We start from the raw sequence: 23,263 nt of genomic DNA, 5'->3' as shown, positions 1-23,263 counted from the left end.
AGGGTTGAATACAGATGTTTGGGGTGTCCAAGGAGGGAGGGAAAGAGAAAAAAACATATGAAATTCACTTAAAATAGGCTAAAATACAGTGCACGTGGTATGAAACCATGTTCAAAAATGGTTCTGCTGGAATGCCTTCTCAGTTCTCTGCTTGCACATCTGAAAGAGGGCAGCCTCCTTCCTGTTTCAACTTCATTGCCACACATCCTATTCCCAGATTCTGCCTAAAGACTAGCCTAAACAGTTGCTTTCTTAGCTTTGAACTTCGGGTACAAGATAAGGAATGGGAGGAAAACAGGGCTGCCCTTCATGGTCCTCCACAAATACGACATGCCTGAGAGGAATTTTTTGATCTTTTCTAAGCCAAGGTGACATCACTGACACGACACTACTTTTTAGAAGCTGACCCTACCCGCCCCACCCACTAGAATGTGATGGTGAAAATATTATGCTTCCTCTATTTTCATGCTTTCCAAACTGCTGGTACAATCTATTAGGAAGCTGTAAAAATCAATTCAGCAGGCTATGAACAGCATTTTTAAAAATTAATAAAATGAAGTAGAAAATGGTAGAAACACATTGCAAGTAGTAAGCATGAGTTTTATTTTTGATATATGATTTTTATTAGTTTGTTATATGTACATGTATTTGTATACTGGGCTGCGACATTTTATGCTTCGTACTGTGGGTTAGAGCAAAACTTTGAAAACCACTGATCTAGAGGGTATATATACTTCAACCCCAGATGTAGTCTGTATCCTAAGACCCTCCATCTGACACATTATTCCAACAATATTCTACAGTTTTTTAGTGCTTCTCTAGGAAGCAAGACTGATGTATAGAGCCCACTGATAGTCACCGAGCAATTTTTTGTACAGAAAGATGCATTTGACAAAGAAGGGCAAATATTTAATAGAATACAGCAGAGTTTGGTAGCAAGTGTTTTGATGAAATATTTTTATTGTAGAGACAACTGTTAAGTAAAAAAGCTAAATATACCCTACCATCTCCCCCTAAATATGTAAGGTTATGTTAAAGCACATCCATGCTTATCTCTTCTATCCTATATTAAATCATATTATAACAAAAATCAGCAAATGAAGTCCTCTGCTAACAAATTTCCTACATTAGTAATTTCGGGCATGTCAATCCAGCAACATTCCAGAAAAAAGAACTCACGGTACCTTCTTGGCTTTTATTTGACTTCTTGCTCCTTTCCCAAACACTGCATTTACCCTTTAACCTCATTGGGAGTATCTTTTTAGACACACTACATACATTACTAGGAAATTTCCAAAAACTAGGAAAATGCTGATTCCAATTCACCAAAGCACTTACATGCTTAAATAAGGTCTGCAGCTCTTCCAGCCTTATGAGCTAGACATGAAATGCAAATAACTTGGGGACAGAGTTTGTCATGAGTCATTAGCCTCTTAAGCTTACAGTCTTTTACTTCCACTAATGCCTACAAATTTACACGTAAGTAGATTCCTAACCATTTTTATCTAGGCAAAATTCATTACTGTATTTCATCAATCTAAGATGCCATCAATTGTAAGACTCATCAGTATTTTACGTACCACTGAGAAAAGAAAAAAAGGCCAATTAAAGTATGCTTTAGCATCAGTTTAAAATACACCAATTTCAGGGATATTAAATTGTGAAAAATACATGCCTCATTGAAGAGATGAAATACAGGAGCTGATTTTAAAGGCTGTTGCCTCTTCTCACTCCTCAAGTGTCTGTTGACATATTTTTAATGTAGAATTAAAGTTAATGGGACCATTTTTTTTTCTGAAAATGAACTTTTGGTTTCACTGCCTTCTGGATATAGTATTTTGGCTAGTTTTTCAAGGTTAAAATTTCCAACATTTTACCAAAAACGTCGCTGTTACTTCAAACAAACAGGTGATCTCAGAAATGTGAATATTTGGTAGGAAAAGAGGAAGAACGAGGTAGACTAGAGAAAAGACAAAGTCCAAGTTGTCAACCATTGTTTTCAACATTCTAACTTAAAATTTTTCTTAAAACGTTACATTGTAAAAAGGAACAACCAACTGTTCTGGAGCCTTAAAAAAATCAAGAGACCTTAAACCAGGCTTGAGAAAACTCTTACAGGACAAATTTTATTTTAATTTTTTCAAGTTACAAAAATATGTCCATGTCAAAAATACAGTCTAGTCCATATAACAGTAGTTCCAGCCATTTAAAAGTTATATAGAGTTTGGAAAAAGCAATTAATTTACAAGTCTTAAAACAGTGAATTCATTAACAGTATACAACCACTCAATTCAGTTATTGCTTGTTATACGCAGCTTTTACTTGAAACTGTTCCTCTTAAGGGAAAGGACAACATTTGGGCAATGACTGTTGCTGCTAAAGCTGTGGTTTTAAAAAGCCAATACAAAATTAGAATAAACTTACTCTGAGTAGAATATAATGTGTAAGTTTTAGTCAGTACTAAAAGAGGGTAGGAAGGTGTGGTCTAAATTTTAGTTTCATCCCCTTCTCCTACTTAATTCTATTTTGCTAATATATCAGAAATGTAATGTGTAGTTTGAGACAAGAGTAAATGAATCACCAATTTTCAAATTAAATGACAAGGAACATTAACTTTGAGTTGCAATGTAGAAACAAAGCTGGCACACCTAGTGTAAAAACATGAAAACAATAAATTCAAGAAGGGAGAAACATTTAAAGCTTAACCAAAAACCAAAGCTAGATTTCTTTCTCTTTAGATGTTGAGACATAAAATAAATCAATTGGTTCTTTTGAAGTTTATGGGCTTATGAAGATCTGCTGTTCTCTGTTTTCTCTAAAAAGACAAAGTGTTAGACACATAATAGGAACATGTTTTATAACAGATCTATCTGCTCAATGCCATGTGAAAGAACAAATCATGAGATTAAATAATTTTAACTTTAAGTAGTAAAAAGACCATGCAGTTGACAGTGTAAACACAGAGAACAAATCACTCACTTTGGGGGTGGGTAGTACATAGGAGACTTTTGGCCTGAAGTTCACATGGAAGACTTAGAAGTTAAGGGTCCCAAAGAGGGAGTGATGGCTTTGTTTCCAACTTTCCTGTCACACCCTGTTGCAGGGTCAGGCTTATTGCTGACATTTTACCCCCATAAATTCTTGAATAAACTGAGACATATACTAGTGATGAGTATGAGGTGAACTGGAAAAACCTTTAAAAATAATTCTTAGAACAAAAGTGGCCTTCATGACCATTTGGTTAGGATACTTATTACTTTAATGACTCAAATCCTAAAATTAGGCTACATTTTTAGGAGGTAGAAAACAAGTACCAAAAGTGTACCATTTGGCCACCCCGCCTTGCTTTTGGCCAACCTCGGATCTCTACACTTCTCACTACTCATTCTCCCATTAAAGCTCTTAGTACTACTACGATTCACTATCTAAAGTTACAGACCTAGAGCTGCCAAGAAAAAGCTTTCTTAAGAAGTTTTGCTTTTAAGCCACTGAGTGTTATCTAACACTCAGGTATCAATCGAGAACATTTTACGCCTCTCTAGTAGATTAATTCACTTAAGAAAACATGGCAACATAAAAAAAAAACACCTACATTACTTAACATAAAAAGACTACTGAACATCTCTACATGCCATTCTAGTATGTCAGAGTAGTTATGTAAACCTAAATTAGTAATGTGTTCACTGAACTGATTTGAAAAAGCCTCATATTTAAACTGCATTACCAGTGTTTACCAAAAATAGGTACATGCTGTACTACAAAATTAACCTAATAACAAAAAAAACACTCCACTTCCTCCCAGAGAGTTACAGTGTGCTGATATCCCATAGACAGTACTATAAAAGGAGTTCGTTTTTGCAATACACTGGGCTCACAGTGAGTATATTAGTACAGAGACCATGGGTTTAATGTTACTGTAAGAATGTCATTAGTGAAACGTATATAAGGCATGTAGAAAACTAACATTAAAGCTCATTAAAGCTCTTAAGGGCAATGATCTAAACTGGCAGCTGCTAGAAAAGGTGCTGCTAGTAATAAAAAATATTAAAGAAATTTAGTTTCAGCACATACTAGTTTTTAGTGCTTCTACAATGCAATGAACTATTTCTTATAAGTTTCTACTGCTGGAACTAATGGACCAGAAGAGAATGGACTTTTGCCCCCTTTAACTACTAGCCCAATCTTGAAAACGGAAGCAGTCGCTTGCAATCTTCCACACGGTATTGTTAGGAGTAGACTGAGCGGTCAGCAGGAAGCTCTGGTTGAAGTAGTGTTGTCTGTTTCCATCAAACTTCACAGTTCCACTGGTCACCACGAGAACTGTAGTCTGGGCCTGAGTAGCTTGCTCTTCACCCACACAAAAAAAGAGAAGAGGTTGGATGCTCTCTCTAAGTAAGCAGATGTTCAGGTTTAAACTACACTGCCTAAAATTTAACACTAAAAAAAGTTTCATAAACTTTCTTTACTTTGCACATTATCTTGAGCATGTGCACCCAAAGCCAGAAAACTCAATAATCATTTCAAAGATACTAACATTATTTTCAGTCCAGAAAGATTTTGGGTGCTCTAAAGTTTAAAAATAAAAAGCTTATATCTAGAATAGGACCATTTGGTTGCTGTATTTATTAATATTTCATTGGGTTTCTAAAAGAGTTTTGTCGTATTTTGCTTCTTAAGCTTTCTTTTCAAGAACCATAAAGGAAAAAAATAATCACACTCAACTACTACTTAAGATGCTTAGGACCCCACCTAGAGGTTAATCTCAGAAACTGCATCAATCTACCACCTTGAATCAAATTCTGTCTTGCCCAAAGTCATCCTTTCACATAACAGAGTGAATTTCTGTGAAATTTTAATAGGTTGTAAGATAATAAAACACATTAATCAGAGATAAGGTATAATTTTTCTCTGGAGACATTTCAAGGTACAGAAGGCAACAATTTACTTAGGGAAAATAGTCGTTCCTCTCCATTAACAAAAATCATATTAAGGCTCAATTTGTCACATGACTTTTACTAAGCCATAATCACTCAATCCACCAAAACCTACTAGTGGTCCTCTGGAGAGAGATACATCTAAAGGAAGACCAAAAGTTTGATTTGACAGCTAAATTCTTCATATTTAATTTGCTCAAAAAAGTAATTATTTCTACCACTGAAAGTCGCTAGCTGCTTTTGGTGTTAAAGTTTACTGCTCACTAAAGGAAAACAAAGGAAGTATCTTAAAAGACCATGATCTTACCATGAACTGGCTGGCAATCTAGCATGTTGACCTGAAACTCACTAGAAGGCAACGTGTCAAAAAAATTAGCTAGGGCTTCCAGCCCTGTTATAACATTTCCATTCCATATTAAAGTGGCCTTGTCCAGATACAGCCTGGTCAGTGCCTAAAAAGAAAGAAAAAAGAAAAAAAAAGGGAAAGTTTTTTGTTTCTGGGTAAGTATTTTATAGAAATGGCTTGAAAGGTTACAGGTAGTATCTAAACATTTTTATTGTTCTTCCTCCATCTCTCCTTCCCTTGCCCCCTTCTCATGGGAAGACAGTGTCAACAAGGTATGTGCCTTATAACGTTGGCCTTAAATAGACATTATCCTGCTTTTAATAAACTAGGCAGCTAGCTAAATACTTTTTTTTCATATTTCACTTTAGCCACACTGAGAAAACTGTATCAAACTGGAAGAGAGTTTTTTTTTTAAGTTTTGCTCTCTGTATTAAAATAAATTAAATGATCACAGGTTTCAAGCCCATGCAGCCCCGAACTAGCTTTAATCTCCCTCCCTTTTCTAATTCTGTGAATTAACAAACTTGTCAATCAGGCCCTACCTGTACACTTCAATCTTAGTGTTTATATACATGTGAGTTACTTAATGTTTGAACCATTTAATGTTGTATGTGTTAGGAAGCATTCGTTCCTTTTACCACTATGGAAATAGCATATTTAGTTCAAAAGAATCAGGAGTACTTGCTAAAGCAGAGTCTTGGATAAGTCAAGTAAGTTAAAGCTCAAATAAGGCAGAATTCAAGAGTTAATGTTTTAGTCCCAGGAGTCAGTCACAGGAATTTAGTGTGTCACAGGACACATTTGCTTAGCTCTAAAATTTAACTTGGATTAAAGGGCCAACACACATCTGGACTCTGGAAATGAACTATGTTTCCTTTTTTTTGGGGGGGGGCTACTTTGTCTTTGAAGGCACCAAGGCACAATAAACGTCCATTGTTACATCGCTTGCCCCTGTCCCTTGTCATCAAACGTCAGTATCAAGAACTTTTTAATCTTCTACCTCAACAAAATAGTTTTTAGAGATACTAACTTCTGTACCTACAGCGTAGACAAAGTTCTCTAAAACATAGTCTTATTCCGATAAGAGACCTAGGCAAGACTCTCGAGCACATACTGAAATAGTTACTTAGAAGATATGGCTCAGGGATAAATCACAATGAAAAAAGCTGATGAAGTCAGAACTTGCTCTGCTGAAGACTAAAAGTATCCAAGCCATGCAGATTCTGTTTGTGAGTGCCAGCTACAGCTGTGTGCTTTAATTGAAAATTATCAATTAATATATGAATTTAAAGGGGCAAATCAGGGAACAGTCCCTGTAATGCAGACCCCCTTCACTAGCATTAATACTATTTTAACCATATTGGTTATACAATGGAAGGAAGAAAATGTAACATATTTCAGTAAATATACGTTGGGTCCCATGATAAGTGCAGTAGTTAAATTAATTCCCATTTACCACCCTAAAAATAAAATGAGGTTAAGAGAGGTTAGCAACTTGCCCAAGGTCACAGAGCTTGGCAAACACAAAGCTGGGGTATGATTCCAGAGTCCACATTTCCATAATGCCATACCAACCCTTCCTTAAGCAATGTGCTTTTAAAGAACACAGCAATCACTTATGCAAGTCAGATGAATGGCTGGCTCAGGAAAAAAAAAAAGAAGAAAGAAAGAACTGGTATTTAATAAAGAGTAGTAGTCTATAACACTCACCCGTCTTCTTTTGTCCATTGTCTCATAGTAAATATTGACAAATTCCTCAGCAGCTTTGCATGCCTGATCTACATAAGTTTTAAAATCCTACAAGAAAAATTTCATTAAAGTGTACATTACCACCCCTCCAACCCCTCACAAACACAAAATCACCAACAAAAGCTGATGATTTATTTCAATCACTTTGTAGCTCCATACACAGTCCACATTCTTCCACATAAATTTGGACATTTTTAAGGTTAGGGCTCAAGTTTCCAATTTTCATTATTTTTAAGGACGTTATCTTTAGAACATATTCATCCTTGATTAGTCAATTTCACTTTTTTTCTTACCTTAAATATAAATTTATAATCTTTGCTTGGCAACTGGTACTTTAGGCTTCCAGTATTTTACAAAACATTCACCTTAATAAAAATTATGCGGTCTTAACCTTAAAAAAAAAAAAAAAAGACGGGGCGGGGGGCGGGCGCGGATTGCCATTGAATAAATTAGGAAACAAGCGAGAAGTTATTCGAAAGTAGTTGAATGGGAAAAGAATTTGGGTAAGTTCAATGAACTTGTTTGAAAAGCTAGGTACTTAGGAAACGTCCTCACATAACGTAAAAATTCACCGGCGTTTGTAAAGGATTTTAAAACTGAAGCAAAGAAATGCTGTTGCGGTTTTCTCCTTCAGGAAGATTAAGTACTTTCTTCCCCAGCCATTTACCAGCCCAGCCTATTACTTGAATTAAGAACTAGTTTCGTTTTCTGTCTCAGGCAACTGCAAGTTATTTAGATCGAGAAAAGATTACAAGCCATAAGCAACAGACCCCAACATTCCGTACTCTCGCTAGTTCCCACCTCAGGGTCCTTTCCAGGCTCGGAAAAGCGACTGCACGGCCCTGGAGGTGGGGGGTCGGGGGGATTGTAGGGGCTGCAGAGAGCGGGCCCCGCCCCCGGCGCCTGGCGGGCCGGACCCTGATTCGCCGCTTGCCCACGTGACCAGCAGCCAGCCCGCCCCAGAACCCCTCCCCTCAGCCGCCCGCGGCCGGGCACCCTGCCGCGGCCGGGGCACTCACCATGGGCATGGCCATTGGGCAGCAGAAAAAAGGCTTTTCCGGCACTGACGACTTCGCTACGCTCTGTCGCGCCCTGCTCCCTTGGCTGCGGGATGATCAAATAGTTAGGAAGACAGAGAAACCCGCCAAACCCACAGAATTCTCTGCCCGCCCATTCTCTCCCGGAAGCAACTCGGTCCGCTGTTAAAAGCACCCCGATGTACCAACCTTAAGTCCAATTCTCTTCAGTTCCGACCGTACCCTCCCATCCGCCTTACGTATTCACTCATTTGATATTCATTAACTTAGTTTGGAAGAAAAAAACACTCCGCTTTTGTAGCTGGACAATTTTAACAAAAGCATCCATTTCTCCAACGTGCCCAAGGACTGCAAAAAAAGACCTATTTAAGGCGTCCAGTGGGGAGACTTCTTTGCTCCAGGAGGTGGGGCCAGCGAGGAACGCTAGGAGACCTGCCTGACCTGTAGCTAACCGGAAAAAAAGGGTGGAGCTTGGGGAAAAGCGTGCAACCGTACTGCGCATGACTGGCAGACAAACGGCTTACAGTCCTGGAAACTTCTGGAAAAATCTTCACCGAATTAAACCCCAGCATCTCAGTAGTAGTCCTAAAATCATTCACTATTTTGATTTGGCACTATTCTGTGGAAAAGGTTCGTTTAGTTCTATTCTGAAAGGTCTTGCAGACCTCAAATGAAGATTAGTCTCTAGGGCCATTCACCACCTTCCACGACGCACCCTCGAAAGATATTTAAAACTTTACCGAGTGGTGACCGCAAGCAAGGTACTTTTCTAAGCATTTGAACCCCGTCCCGTATTCACTTCTTACAATAACGCTATGAGGTAATCATCTCTGTTATACAGTTAAGACACAGAGTGATTAAGTAACCTGCTGAGGGTCACAAACTAACTGGGATTCAAGCTCAAGCAATTTAACTACCACTACAACCGGACGCCACTCCCCAGCGTCCTTCAAAACCGCTCATCTCAAAGTCCCCAACAAATCCCATATCTCGAGGGCTTTATTACCCGTGGCTGGTGTGTGGCTCCTCAGAAACATGATCACTCCTTTCCTGGAGTCCTCCTCTGTCTTCTTGAGGCTGGTCCCTCATGAATTTTCTCATACTTGAAACTGAAGTTTCTCCGGCCTCTCCTCCGCTTCGTCCGGTTCTAACGGCCGCAACTTCCCAGCATGCCCTACGTGCCGCTCTGCGCCCCTTTTACTTGCGTCACTTCCGGTGGTGTCTCCCGCTTAAAACCTCACTCCTCTGAGGCGGTCTCAGTCGCTACTTGTTTGCTACTGAGTTTCAATACATCGCCAGCACCGCCCTCCACCTCTTCTCTGGGCTCCAATTCAAAGTATTGAATTTCCCTAAGCCTGAACACTGGAACGCACTACAGGCTTCTCAAACTCGGGGAGTCCAAAATTTAAACGCATTATTTCCCCTGCACTTCCAATCTTCTGTATTCTTTCAGCCATCTATGCTTGAATTCTTGGAATATTTTTTTTTGGTGTCTTCCCCCCACATCATCATAATTCATTCCTTCATTCAACAAATATTTATTGAAAGCATACTATGGGCCAGGCATTGTGCAAGGTTCTGGATATACAGTGGTGAGCAAAATAGACAGGATCTATACCCTCATGAAGCTCACAATGTAATTGGGAGTCATAGACAATAAACAAAACAGTGAATTACAGAGGAGTTCCAAGTAACTTGCCCAATTCTGCCCATTCTTTAAAGAAATTCTCTCTCTCACTCCCCTCTTTCTCTCTCTCCTCTATACACAAACTTTGATTGCTCTATTCTCATTTTTCCAAAATTCTCCTAATCTTCTAAATACCTATCTTGATCTGGTCTCAGTTTACCCTTCCAGACTTCTCTCCCATTATTCACCAACACTGGCAAAGTTAATTGCTGTTAAACTACTGTTTACCAAAAGTGACTCATGTTTACTGCTTTATAGGTGATTGCCTTTCTTGATTGAGAGCTTAGAATGTGTCTGGATTTATTATGATTTCATTCAATCCTCACAGCCCCTGGAGAGGGAAATATTATCTACATTTTTAAGAATTTAAACTGAAGTTCACAGAGGTTAAGTAAGTTGGCCAAGATGACGCAGCTAGTGGAGCTGGGATTTTAACTCACAACTGTCTGATCCCGGAATCTTTGTTCTTAGACACTTTGCTATTCATGCATTTGCTTATACTATGCTTATTTTGGAATGTTTATTCCTTCCATTTACAACTGCCTTTCAGGGACCAGGGCAGGTACAGCCTCCTCCATGAAGCCTTCCCTCATTTCATGTCCCCAGAACCCCAGAAGATGTGACCTGTCCTTTGGCTATGAGGAGTGGCTATTGGTGTGGGGCAATAGTGCTGGGGACTAGAGAAGCGTTGGTAGTACTGAAAAGGGACAACTGAGCTAGAGGTAAAGGGAAGGCTTAGAGTTTTGCACTGAATGTTTGCACAGAATTTTGTGCACTTTTATCGATGTGCTACAAGGATGGGAGGTTGGGTAAACTGATAACATGAAACCAAGCAGGACCCTGAGGGGCTTTCCTGGGGACAGAACATCCTATGTCTCCTGCCTCTTGTTTGTAGAAAAGCTTTAGCATCCTAGGCCTTCCCTGAGTTATTTTTTAAAAATATTTATTTATTTATTTGGCCGCATCAGGTCTTAGTTGCGGCACGTGGGCTTCTCTCTAGTTGTGGCATGTAGGTTTTCTCACTCTAGTTGTGGTGTGTGGGCTCCAGGGCACGTGGGCTCTGTAGTTGTGGTACATGGGCTCCAGAGCGCATGGGCTCTGTAGTCTGCGGCAGGCAGGCTCTCTCGTTGAGGTGTGCGAGCTCACTCTTTGTGGCACATGGGCTTAGTTGCCCTGCGGCATGTGGGATCTTAGTTCCCCAACCAGGGATCGAATCTGCGTCCCCTGCATTGGAAGGCGGATTCTTTACCACTGGACCACCAGGGAAGTCCCCCTTCCCTGTGTTCTAAAGAGCAAATTTAATCAGAGAAGTAAAGAAACAAAGGAAAACAGTCAAATAAGACAAAATAGTAAGAATGTAGCCATAAAACAAAGTCAAAGACCTTTAGTTCCCCCTTAGGGGCTATAGATAATATCCTGAGTTGTTTTGCAGATACTAAAACCCCCATCAGGTAGAAGAAGTTAACTGCTGACCACCAACATGTAGACCCCAGACCAGTTGAAACCAGAAGTTTGATGATGTTGGTGTTGACTTCCAAAATACCACCGAGTTACCTCACCACCAACCAATCAGAAGAACGTCCATGAGATGATCAGGCACCCTGAGACCCTCTCCCTGACCTTGCCTTTAAAAACCCTTCCCTGAAAGCTATCAGGCAGTTCAGGTCTTTTGAGCATGAGCTACCCATTCCTGCTTGACCCTGCAGTAAACACTGTACTTTCATTCACCACAACCTGGTGTCAGTAGATTGACTTTGCTGCATGTCAGGCAAATGGACCCATGTTTGGTTTGGTAACAAACACAAAACGCACTGTTGGGCTCTGGTTGGTCAGAGCAATGAATTTAAACCATATGAAAACTATGTTTGGGGGGACAAATGGGAACCAGGTGAATAAGACACAGAATTGGTCTTCACTAAATAACTGCACATGTGCAAAAAGTGGGGAGAGTGATTAGGAAAGGTGTGAAAGGGCTTTTCTTGGAACATAGAATGGCATCTTGGTTAAGTAAATTGTTGTTGGCACCAGTTGGGTTTAGATCCTGGCCATGCCACTGAGCAGCTCTGTGACCTTGGCCAAATTACTTAACCTCAGTCTCCCAATCTATAAAATGGAAATAATAATATTAATACATATTTCATAACATTGTTGTGAGAATTAGATGAGTCAGTGCCTGGTGTACAGTCCCTGCTTGAGGAATATTATTTTCCTACCCACGGCAGAGATCATGCAGCCAGCCCCCTATTTGAGAGTACGGAGTTGGGACAGATTAGATACATTTTGGTGTGTTGAGAGGCATCAGTACAGTTCAGGAGATGGTTGGGGGGTCTGGAATAGCAGACTGTAGGAGCAATAAATTGGGTTGATTAGGATGGCTGTGGCTATTCTGTACAGCCATTTCTCCTGGTCAAGTGTAGACCTAATGGAAATAAACCTCTTTGGAGTTACCAATATCCCTATCTCAACCTTCGCCTTGCTCTTGACTTGAGAAGGACTAGTCTAGACCAATCAGGGAAGTGATCTGAGCAGTCAGTCTCTTCTTGTCAGGTCTCTAACTGGCAACCAGACTGTTCACATTAAGTCTCCTGCTCTACCGACTAAGTTAGCCAGGTACCTTTGGCCTGTTCACATTAAATAGTGCTTTTAAAAACAACTTTATCGAGATACAATGCATATCGACCATTTAAGGTGTAGAATTTGGTGGCTTTTAGTATATTCACAGAATTGTACAAGCATTGCCATGAAATTTTAGAACATTTTCAATGCCCTGAAAAGAAATCACTTTCCCATTAGCAGTCATTTCCCATTCCTCTTTCACCCTAGCTCCTGGCACCACCAATGTACTTTTTACTTCAATAGATTTGCCTATTCTGGACATTTCGTATAAATGGAATCATACAATATTTGGTTCTTTGTGTCTCAGCATAATGTTTTCAAAGTTCATCCATGTTGTAGCATGTATCAGTACTCTATTCCTTTTTTTTTTTAACATCTTTATTGGAGTATAATTGCTTTACAATGGTGTGTTAGTTTCTGCTTTATAACAAAGTGAATCAGTTATACATATACATATGTTCCCATATCTCTTCCCTCTTGCATCTCCCTCCCTCCCACCCTCCCTATCCCACCCCTCTAGGTGGTCACAAAGCACAAAGCTGATCTCCCTGTGCTATGCGGTTGCTTCTCACTAGCTGTCTATTTTACGTTTGGTAGTGTATATCTGTCCATGCCATTCCTTTTAATTGCAGAATAATATTCTACTGTTTGGCTATAACACATTTTATTTATTCATTAATCCGTTAGTGGGCATTTGGGTGGTTTCCATTTTTTGGATATTATGAATAATTTTTCCATAAACATTTTGTGTGGACATGTTTTCAATTCTCTTGGGTATATACCTAGGAGTGGACTTTCTGGATCATATTGTAATTTATATGTTAGAAAACTAAATTCAACTGAGTAAAATTTTGAAGATCTTGCTGTCTTTATTCAATTCATGAATTGTGCAGCATCCAATCTAGCAGATAGAAACAAATTCCGAAGAGCTATATGAAATGAAAGACTTTTATAGTCGGAAGGGAGCAGGAATAAGGAAGTTATACTAGGCCGAAAAACGAGTTGGTTATTGCAAGGTTACTTTCCTTTAGGGGATGGTAGAGGTCTATCAGGCAGATTACCTAACTAGTGATGATCAAGTGATTCTTGATTGATTGGTATAATATTCCATTTTTGGGAGAGCCCAAACTGTAATTAAGTCTTGGTCTGGTGACATGAGGCTTAACATAAGCAACTCCATTTTGGTCCTGTTGTCTCATTTTTAAACATATGTTTAACGTTTTAAGGAACTGCCAGATTGTTTTCCACAGTGGCTGAATCATTTTACAATCCCGCCAGCAACTCATGAAGGTTCCAATTTCTCCACATCCTCACCAACACTTGTTATTGTCTATCTTTTTAATTATAGACATCCTAGTGAGTTCGAAGTGGTATCTCACTGTGGTTTTGATTTGCATCTCCCTGACGCCTAATGATGTTGAGCATCTTTTCATGAGCTTATTGGTCATTAGTATATCTTCTTTGGAATCTGTACATTCAGATCCTTTGTCTATTTTAAAAATTAGGTTATTTGTCTTTTTATTATTGACTTTTAAATATCTTTATGTATTCTAGATACAAGTCCCTGATCATATATACGATTTGCGAGTATTTTTTTCTCATTCTGTGGATTATCTTTTCACTACTGTGGAGCTGTAGAGAGGGGTATGGGAATAGGCGAGTAGGTCAAGTTATAACACTACAAACCCTGCTGTCTTTATGGATGTTCAGCAGGTTTTCTTGAATAAGTATTCCTCAGATATTGCAAGTGTTTGCTTAATTTCTAGAGTTCTGAAAAATTAATTTTGACAATTTTTGCTAGTGTTTTTATTGCTTTTATGGAGGGGTGGACTTACAGAGGTCTTCACTCTGCCATTCCAGAAACCCTGCCTAGATAGCCCTTATGCGTATCTTTTTGAAGACATTAATAATAAATAATAAATAAATAAATAATAAAAAGTCTGCCTTTATTTATATATTTATATTCTTTACAAGATGTTAAGTTCCTGTGGCTAACCTTATGTGTTTTTCATACATTAAACACTCACTCAGGGCTTCCCTGGTGGCACAGTGGTTGAGAGTCTGCCTGCTAATGCAGAGGACGTGGGTTCGAGCCCTGGTCTGGGAAGATCCCACATGCCACGGAGCAACTAGGCCCGTGAGCCACAACTGCTGAGCCTGCGTGTCTGGAGCCTGTTCTCCGCAACAAGAGAGGCCGCGATAGTGAGAGGCCCGCGCACCGCAATGAAGAGTGGCCCCCGCTTGCCACAACTAGAGAAAGCCCTCGCACAGAAACGAAGACCCAACACAGCCAAAATAAATAAATAAATAAATAAATAAACCTTATTAAAAAAAAAAAAACACTCACTCATACCACTGGTATTGAGTAAAAACCTTCCATGGAGTAGGTGGTAAAAAGTGAATGACCAAATGAAATTTCATCCTTTTTTATCCCCATTCTGAATCCATTCTGAAGGAAGTGAAGATGTGACCTAATTTCTTATAAAGGGAACTTTTTCTTCCTGTCATGATAGAAGTGAGAGAATAATCCATTTTCACCTCATTACTTTTCAGTTGCCTCCTTTATGAGATAGTCACAAGTCTTATCTTCAGGAGAGAACAAGTCTTTCAACTCTGCTGAAAACTTCTTTTTCTTCAAGTCATTATTTTCAGAAGCAAAACGTACAATAAGTCTTTTGTATTGGTTGAGCTCTCAGGTTTTGGGAAGTCCCACTATCATTCTGGCTCAATCAGTCTGAAAATTTCTTAGAAAAATGTGAATTATCATTGTCAAGACATCATAATGTAAGCTTCAGACAGGGGCATACGTTTAATTAACAAGATGAGAAACTAAGATCTGCAAGTTTTCTTATCTTACTTGGCTCTATCTGAGAAGTGTCCTTCATACTAAACACCTATGTTTTTTTTCTTACCTTCTCCCTCCCATCTAGTTCCAACATTTTTTCTGCTCCCATGTATTCAGTAAAAATAAACAAAACAAAAAGTTCTCCCCCTGCCGCAGAAAAAAGGAAAGGAAAGAAAATGTTGCTAGGGGCTTAATGTAGTCACTCAATTTTTCTCTATTCTTTTTACCTTTAAGTATATGTTTTCCTGATATCAACATAGATCTACAAAAATTTTTGTTAGTATTTGCTTGACAAAACTTTTTCTCATCATTTTCTTTTCAACCTTTTGAGTCCTTATGTTGAGGTGTGTCTTTTGTAAATTGCATATAGCTGGATTTTTTTCTTTAGGCTTGATAATCTGTCTTTTAAAATGATGTATAATTTACCTACAGTAATGTTCATGAAGTTTAAGTGTACTGCTTAATGGATTTTACAAAAGTATCCGCCCATATAACTAACCACTAGCTACATAAAAACAGAATATTTCCAGTGTCCCAGAAGGCTCCTTTCTGTCCCCTCTCAGTCAATATTCCCCAAAGGTAACCACTGTAATGACTTTCATGATTATAGATCATTTTTTCAGTTATTTAACTTCATATAAATTGATTTATATAGCATGTACTCTTTAACATCTGGCTTCTTTCACTCAACATTAATGTGAGAGCATCCAAGTTCTTGCATTTTAGCAGTAGTTCATTCGTTATTTATAACAACTTCAAAATGGAAACAACACAAATGTCAATCAATGGGAGAATGGACAAGTAAACTGATCTGAGGGGAAAAGAGTTCAGTATTTCATCATTAAATAATACGTTAGCTTTTTAAAAATGCCCCTGATTTAGAGAAGTCCCTTTCTATTCCTAGTTTGGTGTGTATGGTTTTTTTTCTTAAAATAATGATCAGGTGTTGAGTTTTATCAAATACCTGTCCTGCAAGTATTGGTAGCTTTCTCCTTTATTCAGTCAATATAATAAATTGCATTGGTTGACTTTCAAATACTTAAGCAAGATTCATTATTGAGATACACCTCACTTAGTCATGATTCATTTCATACATTGCTGGATTCCTTTTGTTAATATTTTGTTTAGGATTTTTGCATCTATCTTCATGACAGATATTGGCCTGCATTTTTCCTTTCTTGTTGTATCCTTGTTAGGTTTTGGTATCAGTGTTCTGCTGGCCTCATTAAATACAACTGCTTTGGCTTTCTCTTTTGGTGTTTGCATTGTATATATTCCCACCCTTTTTACTTTTAACTTTTCTTTATCTGTTATTTAATCTGAGTCTCTTTTAAGCAGCATGTAGTTGCATTTTTTCTATAAAAGAAAAAGCAGTCTGATAATCTTTGTATTTTAATTGAAGTGTTTAGTCTATTTACATTTAAAGTAATTATTGAAGATAGTTGGGCTTATAGCTACCATCATACTATTTGTTTTTTATTTGTCCTATCCTTTTTTTTTTAAATTTAATTTTATTTATTTATTTATTTTTGGCTGTGTTGGGTCTTCGTTGCTGTGCAAGGGCTTTCTCTAGTTGTGGCAAGTGGGGGCCGCTCCTCATCGTGGTGCACGGGCCTCTCACTGTCGCGGCCTCTCTTGTTGCGGAGCACAGGCTCCAGACGAGCAGGCTCAGTAGTTGTGGCTCACGGGCCCAGTTGCTCCGCGGCATGTGGGATCTTCCCAGACCAGGGCTCGAACCCGTGTCCCCTGCACTGGCAGGCAGATTCTCAACCACTGTGCCACCAGGGAAGCCCCTGTTCTATCTATTCTTTATTTAGTTTTTCTTTCTTGCCTTTTTATTATTAAAATATTTTTATTACCCTATTTTATCCTTTATTACTTTTTAGTTGTATATTCTTTTATAATTCCTTTCGTGGTTACCCTGCAGGTTATAATATGCATCCTTGACTTATTCCAGTCCATCTTAAATTAGTATTTTTACCATCTGCTGAACATGTAAGAACCATATAACAGTTTCACTCCATTTATTGACCTCTCATCCTTTGTGCTATCTTTGTTATATATTTCATTTCTATGTATGTAAAAACCCTATGTGAGTTAATTTTTACGTTATGTATATTTTATCACAATACAAAACTCCCTACAGGACATTATTATCATTGTTTTAAACAGTTCGTGCTCTTTGCACCTTCCTGAAGTTTCATGCTTCCATCTGTGATCATTTTCGTTCCACCTGAAGTGTCTCCTTTCATATTTCTTGTAGTGTGCATCTGCTGGCAAAAAATCAACTTTTATTTGAAAATCTCTCTTTTTTATTGAGGTGAAATTCTTTTAACATAAAATTAACCATTTAAAAGTGAGCAGTATGGTCACTAGTGTTAACAATACTGTATTATATTCTTAAAAGTTGCTATGAGAGGAGAGCTTTAATGTTTTCACCACCAGCACCACCACAACAAAATACTAATTACATGAAGTAAAGGATGTGTTAGCTAACCTTATTGTGGTAAACATTTCACAATATACACCTGTATCGAGTCATCACATTGTACACTGTAAACTTATGCAGTGTAATATGTCAATATATCTCAATAAAGCTGAGGGGAAAAGTGAACAATTCAGTGGCATTTAGTATATTCACGATGTTGTGCAACCACCACTTCTATCAGATTTCAAAACATTTTCATCACTCCCAAAAGAAACCTTGTACCCATTAAGTAGTTACTCCTAATTTCCCCCTGTTCCCAGCCCCAAGTAACCACCAATCTGCTTTCTGTCTCTATGGATTTACCTATTCTGGATATTTCGTATAAATAAAATCATATAATATTATACAAGACTTTTTGTGTCTGACTTCTTTCACTCAGTATAATGTTTCTGAGGTTCATCCATGTTGTAGCTCTGCTTTTGCTGCATCCCATAAGTTTTGGTATGTTTTGTTTCAACCATATGTGCATCCCGTATTTAAGGAGTGTAGCATATAAGGTCCTGCTTGTATTGTTTGCTTGTCAACATCTCCAAGCACTTTTAAAAATATGTATTTTGTGTAATTTTTATAATTATTTCCAGTGGGAAAGTTAGTCTGCTAAAAGCTACTTCCTTACTACTGTAATTGGAAGTCTTTTTTCCCATCCAGCTTTTGACTTCAACTGAAGAGGTTAGTCTATTATGTTCATTATGGCTACTGATATATTTGGATTTAATTATACATCCTAACCTCTTACCTTGATATTTCTCATTGTCCTGCTACTCTTGTTTCTCTTCCACTACCTTACTTCTTGCTTCCATTTGGATTGATATTTTAAAATGTGTCTGTTTATCTCAACTACTTTTTCTTTTTCTATTTGGAAGTTTTGTGCTATGTTTTTATTCTTTTAGTGGTTACCTAGAAATGTTAACAAGCATATTTAATAAAGTTTAAAGTAAATCAATGTATTTTCCATTCTCCCAAACAATGCAAGGACCACAGAACACTTTAACTCAGATTGCCCTGTTCTGACTTATAGGTATTTATTGACCAGAGTTTTTGTTCTATATTTTGACCCTATAAATTAGACATTATTATTGTTTCATGCATTCAATGTTTATTTTGGCTTACTCATATATTTACCACTTTCTAAATTTATTAGATCAAAGGGAAGGAAATGTAAGTTTGGTCAAGGCAAATACATTGACAGAGGTGTACTCTCCCAGGATTCAGGATTGAATGTGATGGGACTCAAGTACTTGAGACTGACACACAATGGGAGAAAGGAGGACTATTTTTGGAACCCAGATGATTCACTGAGTTTTTATTACACTCCTTTGCCCAATTATATTGGACAAATGGAAACTGAAGCAACCCAATAATATAGATAATACCATAACGAACTCATATCCTATAGACAAAAAGAACTTGGTTTTCCCATGAATTTAAGAACCTGGTCTAGCCTGGATGCTGGCAGAGGGAAAGGGGAATATAGAATGGGTGGTGGAAGAAGGCAGCTTTGATTATTACCTTAAGCAAACTACAAAAAACAGAGATTGCAGCTGCTATGTTTTATGTTACTTTTTTTAACCCTATTTTGATCCCCACTACCTTATGTGAAGAGCAGTAGTGGTGACCATTGTTTTAGGTTTCAGGTGGAAATTTGACTGGATTCACATCACCCTGTGGTCATACAGTAGCTGGTGGGACTTTGTCTGATCCTGTGCTTGTGAAACAAAATCTTCACCTAGATGAAGGATGATGAGTGGATACTGGGGGGCATGAGGAGTGGACTATGTTGGATAGCTTCCACTTGCTCCTCCAGATCCACTCCTCTACTTTTCTTCACTCTGCTCTAATCCCTGGGAGGCTGACCTTTATGGATTACATCAACAGGATCCCTGTCCTTTAGTTAATTTCTAGTTAGATATGTCCATTGGAAGTCCATGGCAGGATACCATAAAGAGATGGAGGAGTGAGGTTAGGCTATTTATTACTCCCAGCTCCTTCATGTAGGATCACCTAGAGCTGGTTCTTTCAATCTACCAAAGGTCACAATTCTTTTCAGAGTGGTCCTTCTACATGAATCTTTTTGAGTTCTGGTAATCACTTCCCTCATTCCTTCCAACCTAGGGGTTTTAACAGCTCCAACATATAATGTTATCCCTTGTGGTTTTGCTACACCCTTGCCTATATCTTTGTAAACAATCCCTTTATTAAACCCTCCTTGAATTTTCCTATTTTGAATGTGTCATCCATTTCGTATTGGGACCCTAATATGTCCCTTCTCCTTGTTTCCTCCCTCTCTCTGTCTTGTCCTTTCCTTCTCCAATTCCCTTAATTGTAGATATTTACTATAATTTCAGCTATTTCCTGTAAGCAGATGACACCCAAATCTACAGCTCAGTGTCATCCAGGCCTCAATCTCAAAGTCATATCTGACTCACAACTCTGTCCCACTCCTACCTCCACTGCTACCAAATCAGTTGCTGTTACATCTATTTTACCTCTTAAATGTTTCTTCCATCCACTCTCCCCTCCCTAGTCTCCTGGCTATTATAGTGTGCAGCATGGTGACGAAGAGCATGGACATTGGCCTCAGTCAGACCTGGGTTTGAATTCTATATCTGCCACTTTCCTGGATGAGTTCATTCCCTCATTCAGTAAATATTTACTGAGCATCGACTTTGTGCCAGGTACTGTTCTAGACCCTAGGGATTCAGCAATGAACAAGACTAACTCCTGCTTTCCTGAAGCTTACATTCCAGTGGGGGAGGCAGATTATAAATACATGAACAAAACAATAAAAAAAAATAATTTCAGATTGTACCCTGATGAAAACAAAACAGGGTAATGGAAAATAAGTGTCATAGGAGGAAGAAATCTTAGAGTCATAAGGGAAGTGCGGCTAGAAAAGAGAAGAGGCTCTTGGACTAAGCTCTGGGGCATGCCAAGATTTGGAGGTTTGCAAAAAGAAGAGCAAATGTGTTTATGGTCTTTACTAAATGCCAGGCATTGTCCTAAGTGCATTATGTACAGTAATCCATTCAATCCTTGCCAGAACCCTAGAGGGTATCATTTTGATCTCACCATCATTTTACTAAAAAGCAAAAAAAAAAAAGGCCATGAAGAACCTAGTGGCAAGACGGGAATAAAGACACAGACCTACTAGAGAATGGACTTGAGGATATGGGGAGGGGGTGGGGTGAGATGTGACAGGATAAGAGAGTGTCATGGACATATATACACTACCAAATGTAAAATAGATAACTAGTGGGAAGCAGCCGCATAGCACAGGGAGATCAGCTCGGTGCTTTGTGACCACCTAGAGGGGTGGGATGGGGAGGGTGGGAGGGAGGGAGATGCATGAGGGAAGAGAAATGGGAACATATTGTATATGTATAACTGATTCACTTTGTTATAAAGCAGAAGCTAACACACCATTGTAAGGCAATTATACTTCAATAAAGATGTTTAAAAAAAATTAACTTTTTATTGAGGTATAATTGACGTGCAACTTTCTGTTAGTTTCAGGTGTACAACAAAATGATATGATATTTGTATATATTGAGAAATGATCACCACAATAATTCTAGTTAACATCCATCACCTCATATAGTTACATAATTTTTTTTCTTGTATTGAGAACTTTTAAGCTTTACTCTCCAGAGTGAAGTAAGTCAGAAAGAGAAAAACAAATACCGTATGCTAACACATATATATGGAATCTAAAAAAAAAAAGAAAAAAGGTCATGAAGAACCTAGGGGCAAGACGGGAATAAAGACACAGACCTACTAGAGAATGGACTTGAGGATACGGGGAGGGGGAAGGGTAAGCTGGGACAAAGCGAGAGAGTGGCATGGACATATATACACTACCAAACGTAAAATAGATAGCTAGTGGGAAGCAGCCGCATAGCACAGGGAGATCAGCTAGGTGCTTTGTGACCACCTAGAGGGGTGGGATAGGGAGGGTGGGAGGGAGGGAGATGCAAGAGGGAAGAGATATGGGGACATATGTATATGTATAACTGATTCACTTTGTTATAAAGCAGAAACTAACACACCATTGTAAAGCAATTATACTCCAATAAAGATCTTAAAAAAAAAAAAAAGGAGCTTACAAAATTGTGTGTGTGTGGTTTGATTGTGATTTTTAGAAAAAAATACAGTATTCATTAAAACCAAAATTTTTCTGATTTTTACTGTTCTGCATTTTCTAAAATATGTTTACAAGTCATGCAACACTTTAATTAAAAAAAAAAATGAGGAGTTTGAGAATACTTGTATAATAGTGACATCCTGTGGCTATGTGTGGGTTCATTACAGTCTCAGCTTTAATTTCAGTTTGGGACCTGGCTACTAGAGGGCAGCACTGGGCTTCCTTCTGGTCAAGATTTCTGGGCTGAATGTGGCCGAAAACTAGGTCAGGAGTCTACCCTTCCTCTCAAAACTGGAGAAAAATAAACCCATTTATAATGTCATTTTTGGCAATTGTACTTAAATATAGTTTAATGTAATTTTATCATATTTAAAAATATTATTCTGGGAAGGGTCTGTAAGCTTCACAAAATTGCCAGGAGTCCACAGCAAGAAAAAGGTCACTACTGCCTTTATCTGGCATATTCCAGACAGGCCGCTGCACCAGCTGGGTCCTGGAGAGAAGACCACAAGAAGCGGAGCTGCCACTGACTCATAAAGAAACAGATAGATGGATAAATAAATAGATAAATGAAACACCCTCTAATAGCTTCTCTGTATCCTGGAGCAATATAGCAAAGTTATTAAGCTCCCAGCCCTGGAGACATGCTACCTGAATTTGAGGCCTGACTCCACCATTTCCTAGCTATGTGATCTTGGCCAAGTCACATAACTTCTCTGGACTTATCTTTTTCTCCATCTCTGAAGTGAGGATAAGAATTGTCTCCCACATCTTAGGGTTCTGAGAGAAATAAATGAAATAATACACTTATAGTGTTAGTTGGGGGGTGCTTAATAAGTGGTAATTATTATATTGCCTGCTGCCCAAAGCTAGCCTTCCTTTAAGAACCAATATGTATCTTGTTGAGCATCATAAGCAGAGAGAACTTTGTTATTGCTACTGAATTCACAAAAGAACTTTCAGTGGGTTAGGGTTTATATGAAACATTTAAAGAGAGGTGGAAAATTGCACTTCAGAGCTTGCACTGGAATCAGGCAGATCTGGCTTTGAATCTGGCTTAAGCCTGCAAGGTACCTGCTCTGTCTAAGCCTGATTTGTCAAAGATGGAGAAAATAATATTACATGCGTCATAGAGTTTTTGTGATGACTGAAACGAGAGAGTGCCTTTCATGCTTGTAGCACAGTGACTGGCATGTAGAGCTCACAACAATTGTTAAATTTTATTTTCCTCCTCATCTTCAGCAGGGTTATATGTGACATGGCAGCCCTTGTGGCAAAATGTGGACGTTTGTCTAACATCCTTTCTTGTAGTTTTCCTCTCCCACTCTCTGTCATCTTCCCCCACCTCCCTTGTTCCCTAGGTTCTCACGTGACTTCCTGACTGCAAGGAGCTACTTGTCCAAGCCTTGTTCTGGATGAT

General features: G+C 38.5%; 1 protein-coding gene and 1 long non-coding RNA gene across 6 annotated transcripts in view; one reads left to right on the top strand and one right to left on the bottom strand.

The window, feature by feature from the left end:
* LOC309620846 overlaps window positions 1-23,263 on the top strand; it is a 589,684-nt gene that overhangs the window by 369,466 nt on the left and 196,955 nt on the right. The gene's annotated exons all lie outside the window — the stretch shown is intronic.
* On the bottom strand, window positions 2,103-8,484 carry NXT2 (nuclear transport factor 2 like export factor 2). 5 transcript variants are annotated; one of them, XM_082377610.1, is made up of 5 exons: window positions 8,256-8,484; window positions 8,049-8,133; window positions 6,991-7,077; window positions 5,242-5,386; window positions 2,103-4,347 (listed from the first exon to the last, which is right to left on the bottom strand). In XM_082377610.1, exons 2-5 carry the CDS (start codon window positions 8,061-8,063, stop codon window positions 4,166-4,168), a joined length of 429 nt encoding a protein of 142 aa, XP_082233736.1. In that variant the 5' UTR covers window positions 8,064-8,133; window positions 8,256-8,484; the 3' UTR covers window positions 2,103-4,165. The 5 variants fall into 5 exon arrangements, with proteins under 5 accessions (XP_082233736.1, XP_082233735.1, XP_082233739.1 ...); XM_082377609.1 differs by lacking the exon at window positions 8,256-8,484 and having other exon boundaries at window positions 8,049-8,230; XM_082377613.1 differs by lacking the exons at window positions 8,049-8,133; window positions 8,256-8,484 and adding an exon at window positions 7,831-7,933.

The sequence above is a fragment of the Balaenoptera borealis genome (assembly GCF_965194805.1).
Source record: "Balaenoptera borealis genome assembly, chromosome: X".
NCBI lineage: Eukaryota > Metazoa > Chordata > Mammalia > Artiodactyla > Balaenopteridae > Balaenoptera > Balaenoptera borealis.
Note: the sequence above shows the minus strand (reverse complement) of the source record. Positions and strands in the feature narration are given on the sequence as shown.

Coding starts and splice junctions, on each gene's coding strand:
- NXT2 (XM_082377610.1), bottom strand. Junction 5,387..6,990: donor CAATGGACAAAAGAAGACGG/GTGAGTGTTATA, acceptor CTTTCTTTTTAG/GCACTGACCAGGCTGTATCT. Junction 4,348..5,241: donor AGATTGCCAGCCAGTTCATG/GTAAGATCATGG, acceptor GTGTGGGTGAAG/AGCAAGCTACTCAGGCCCAG.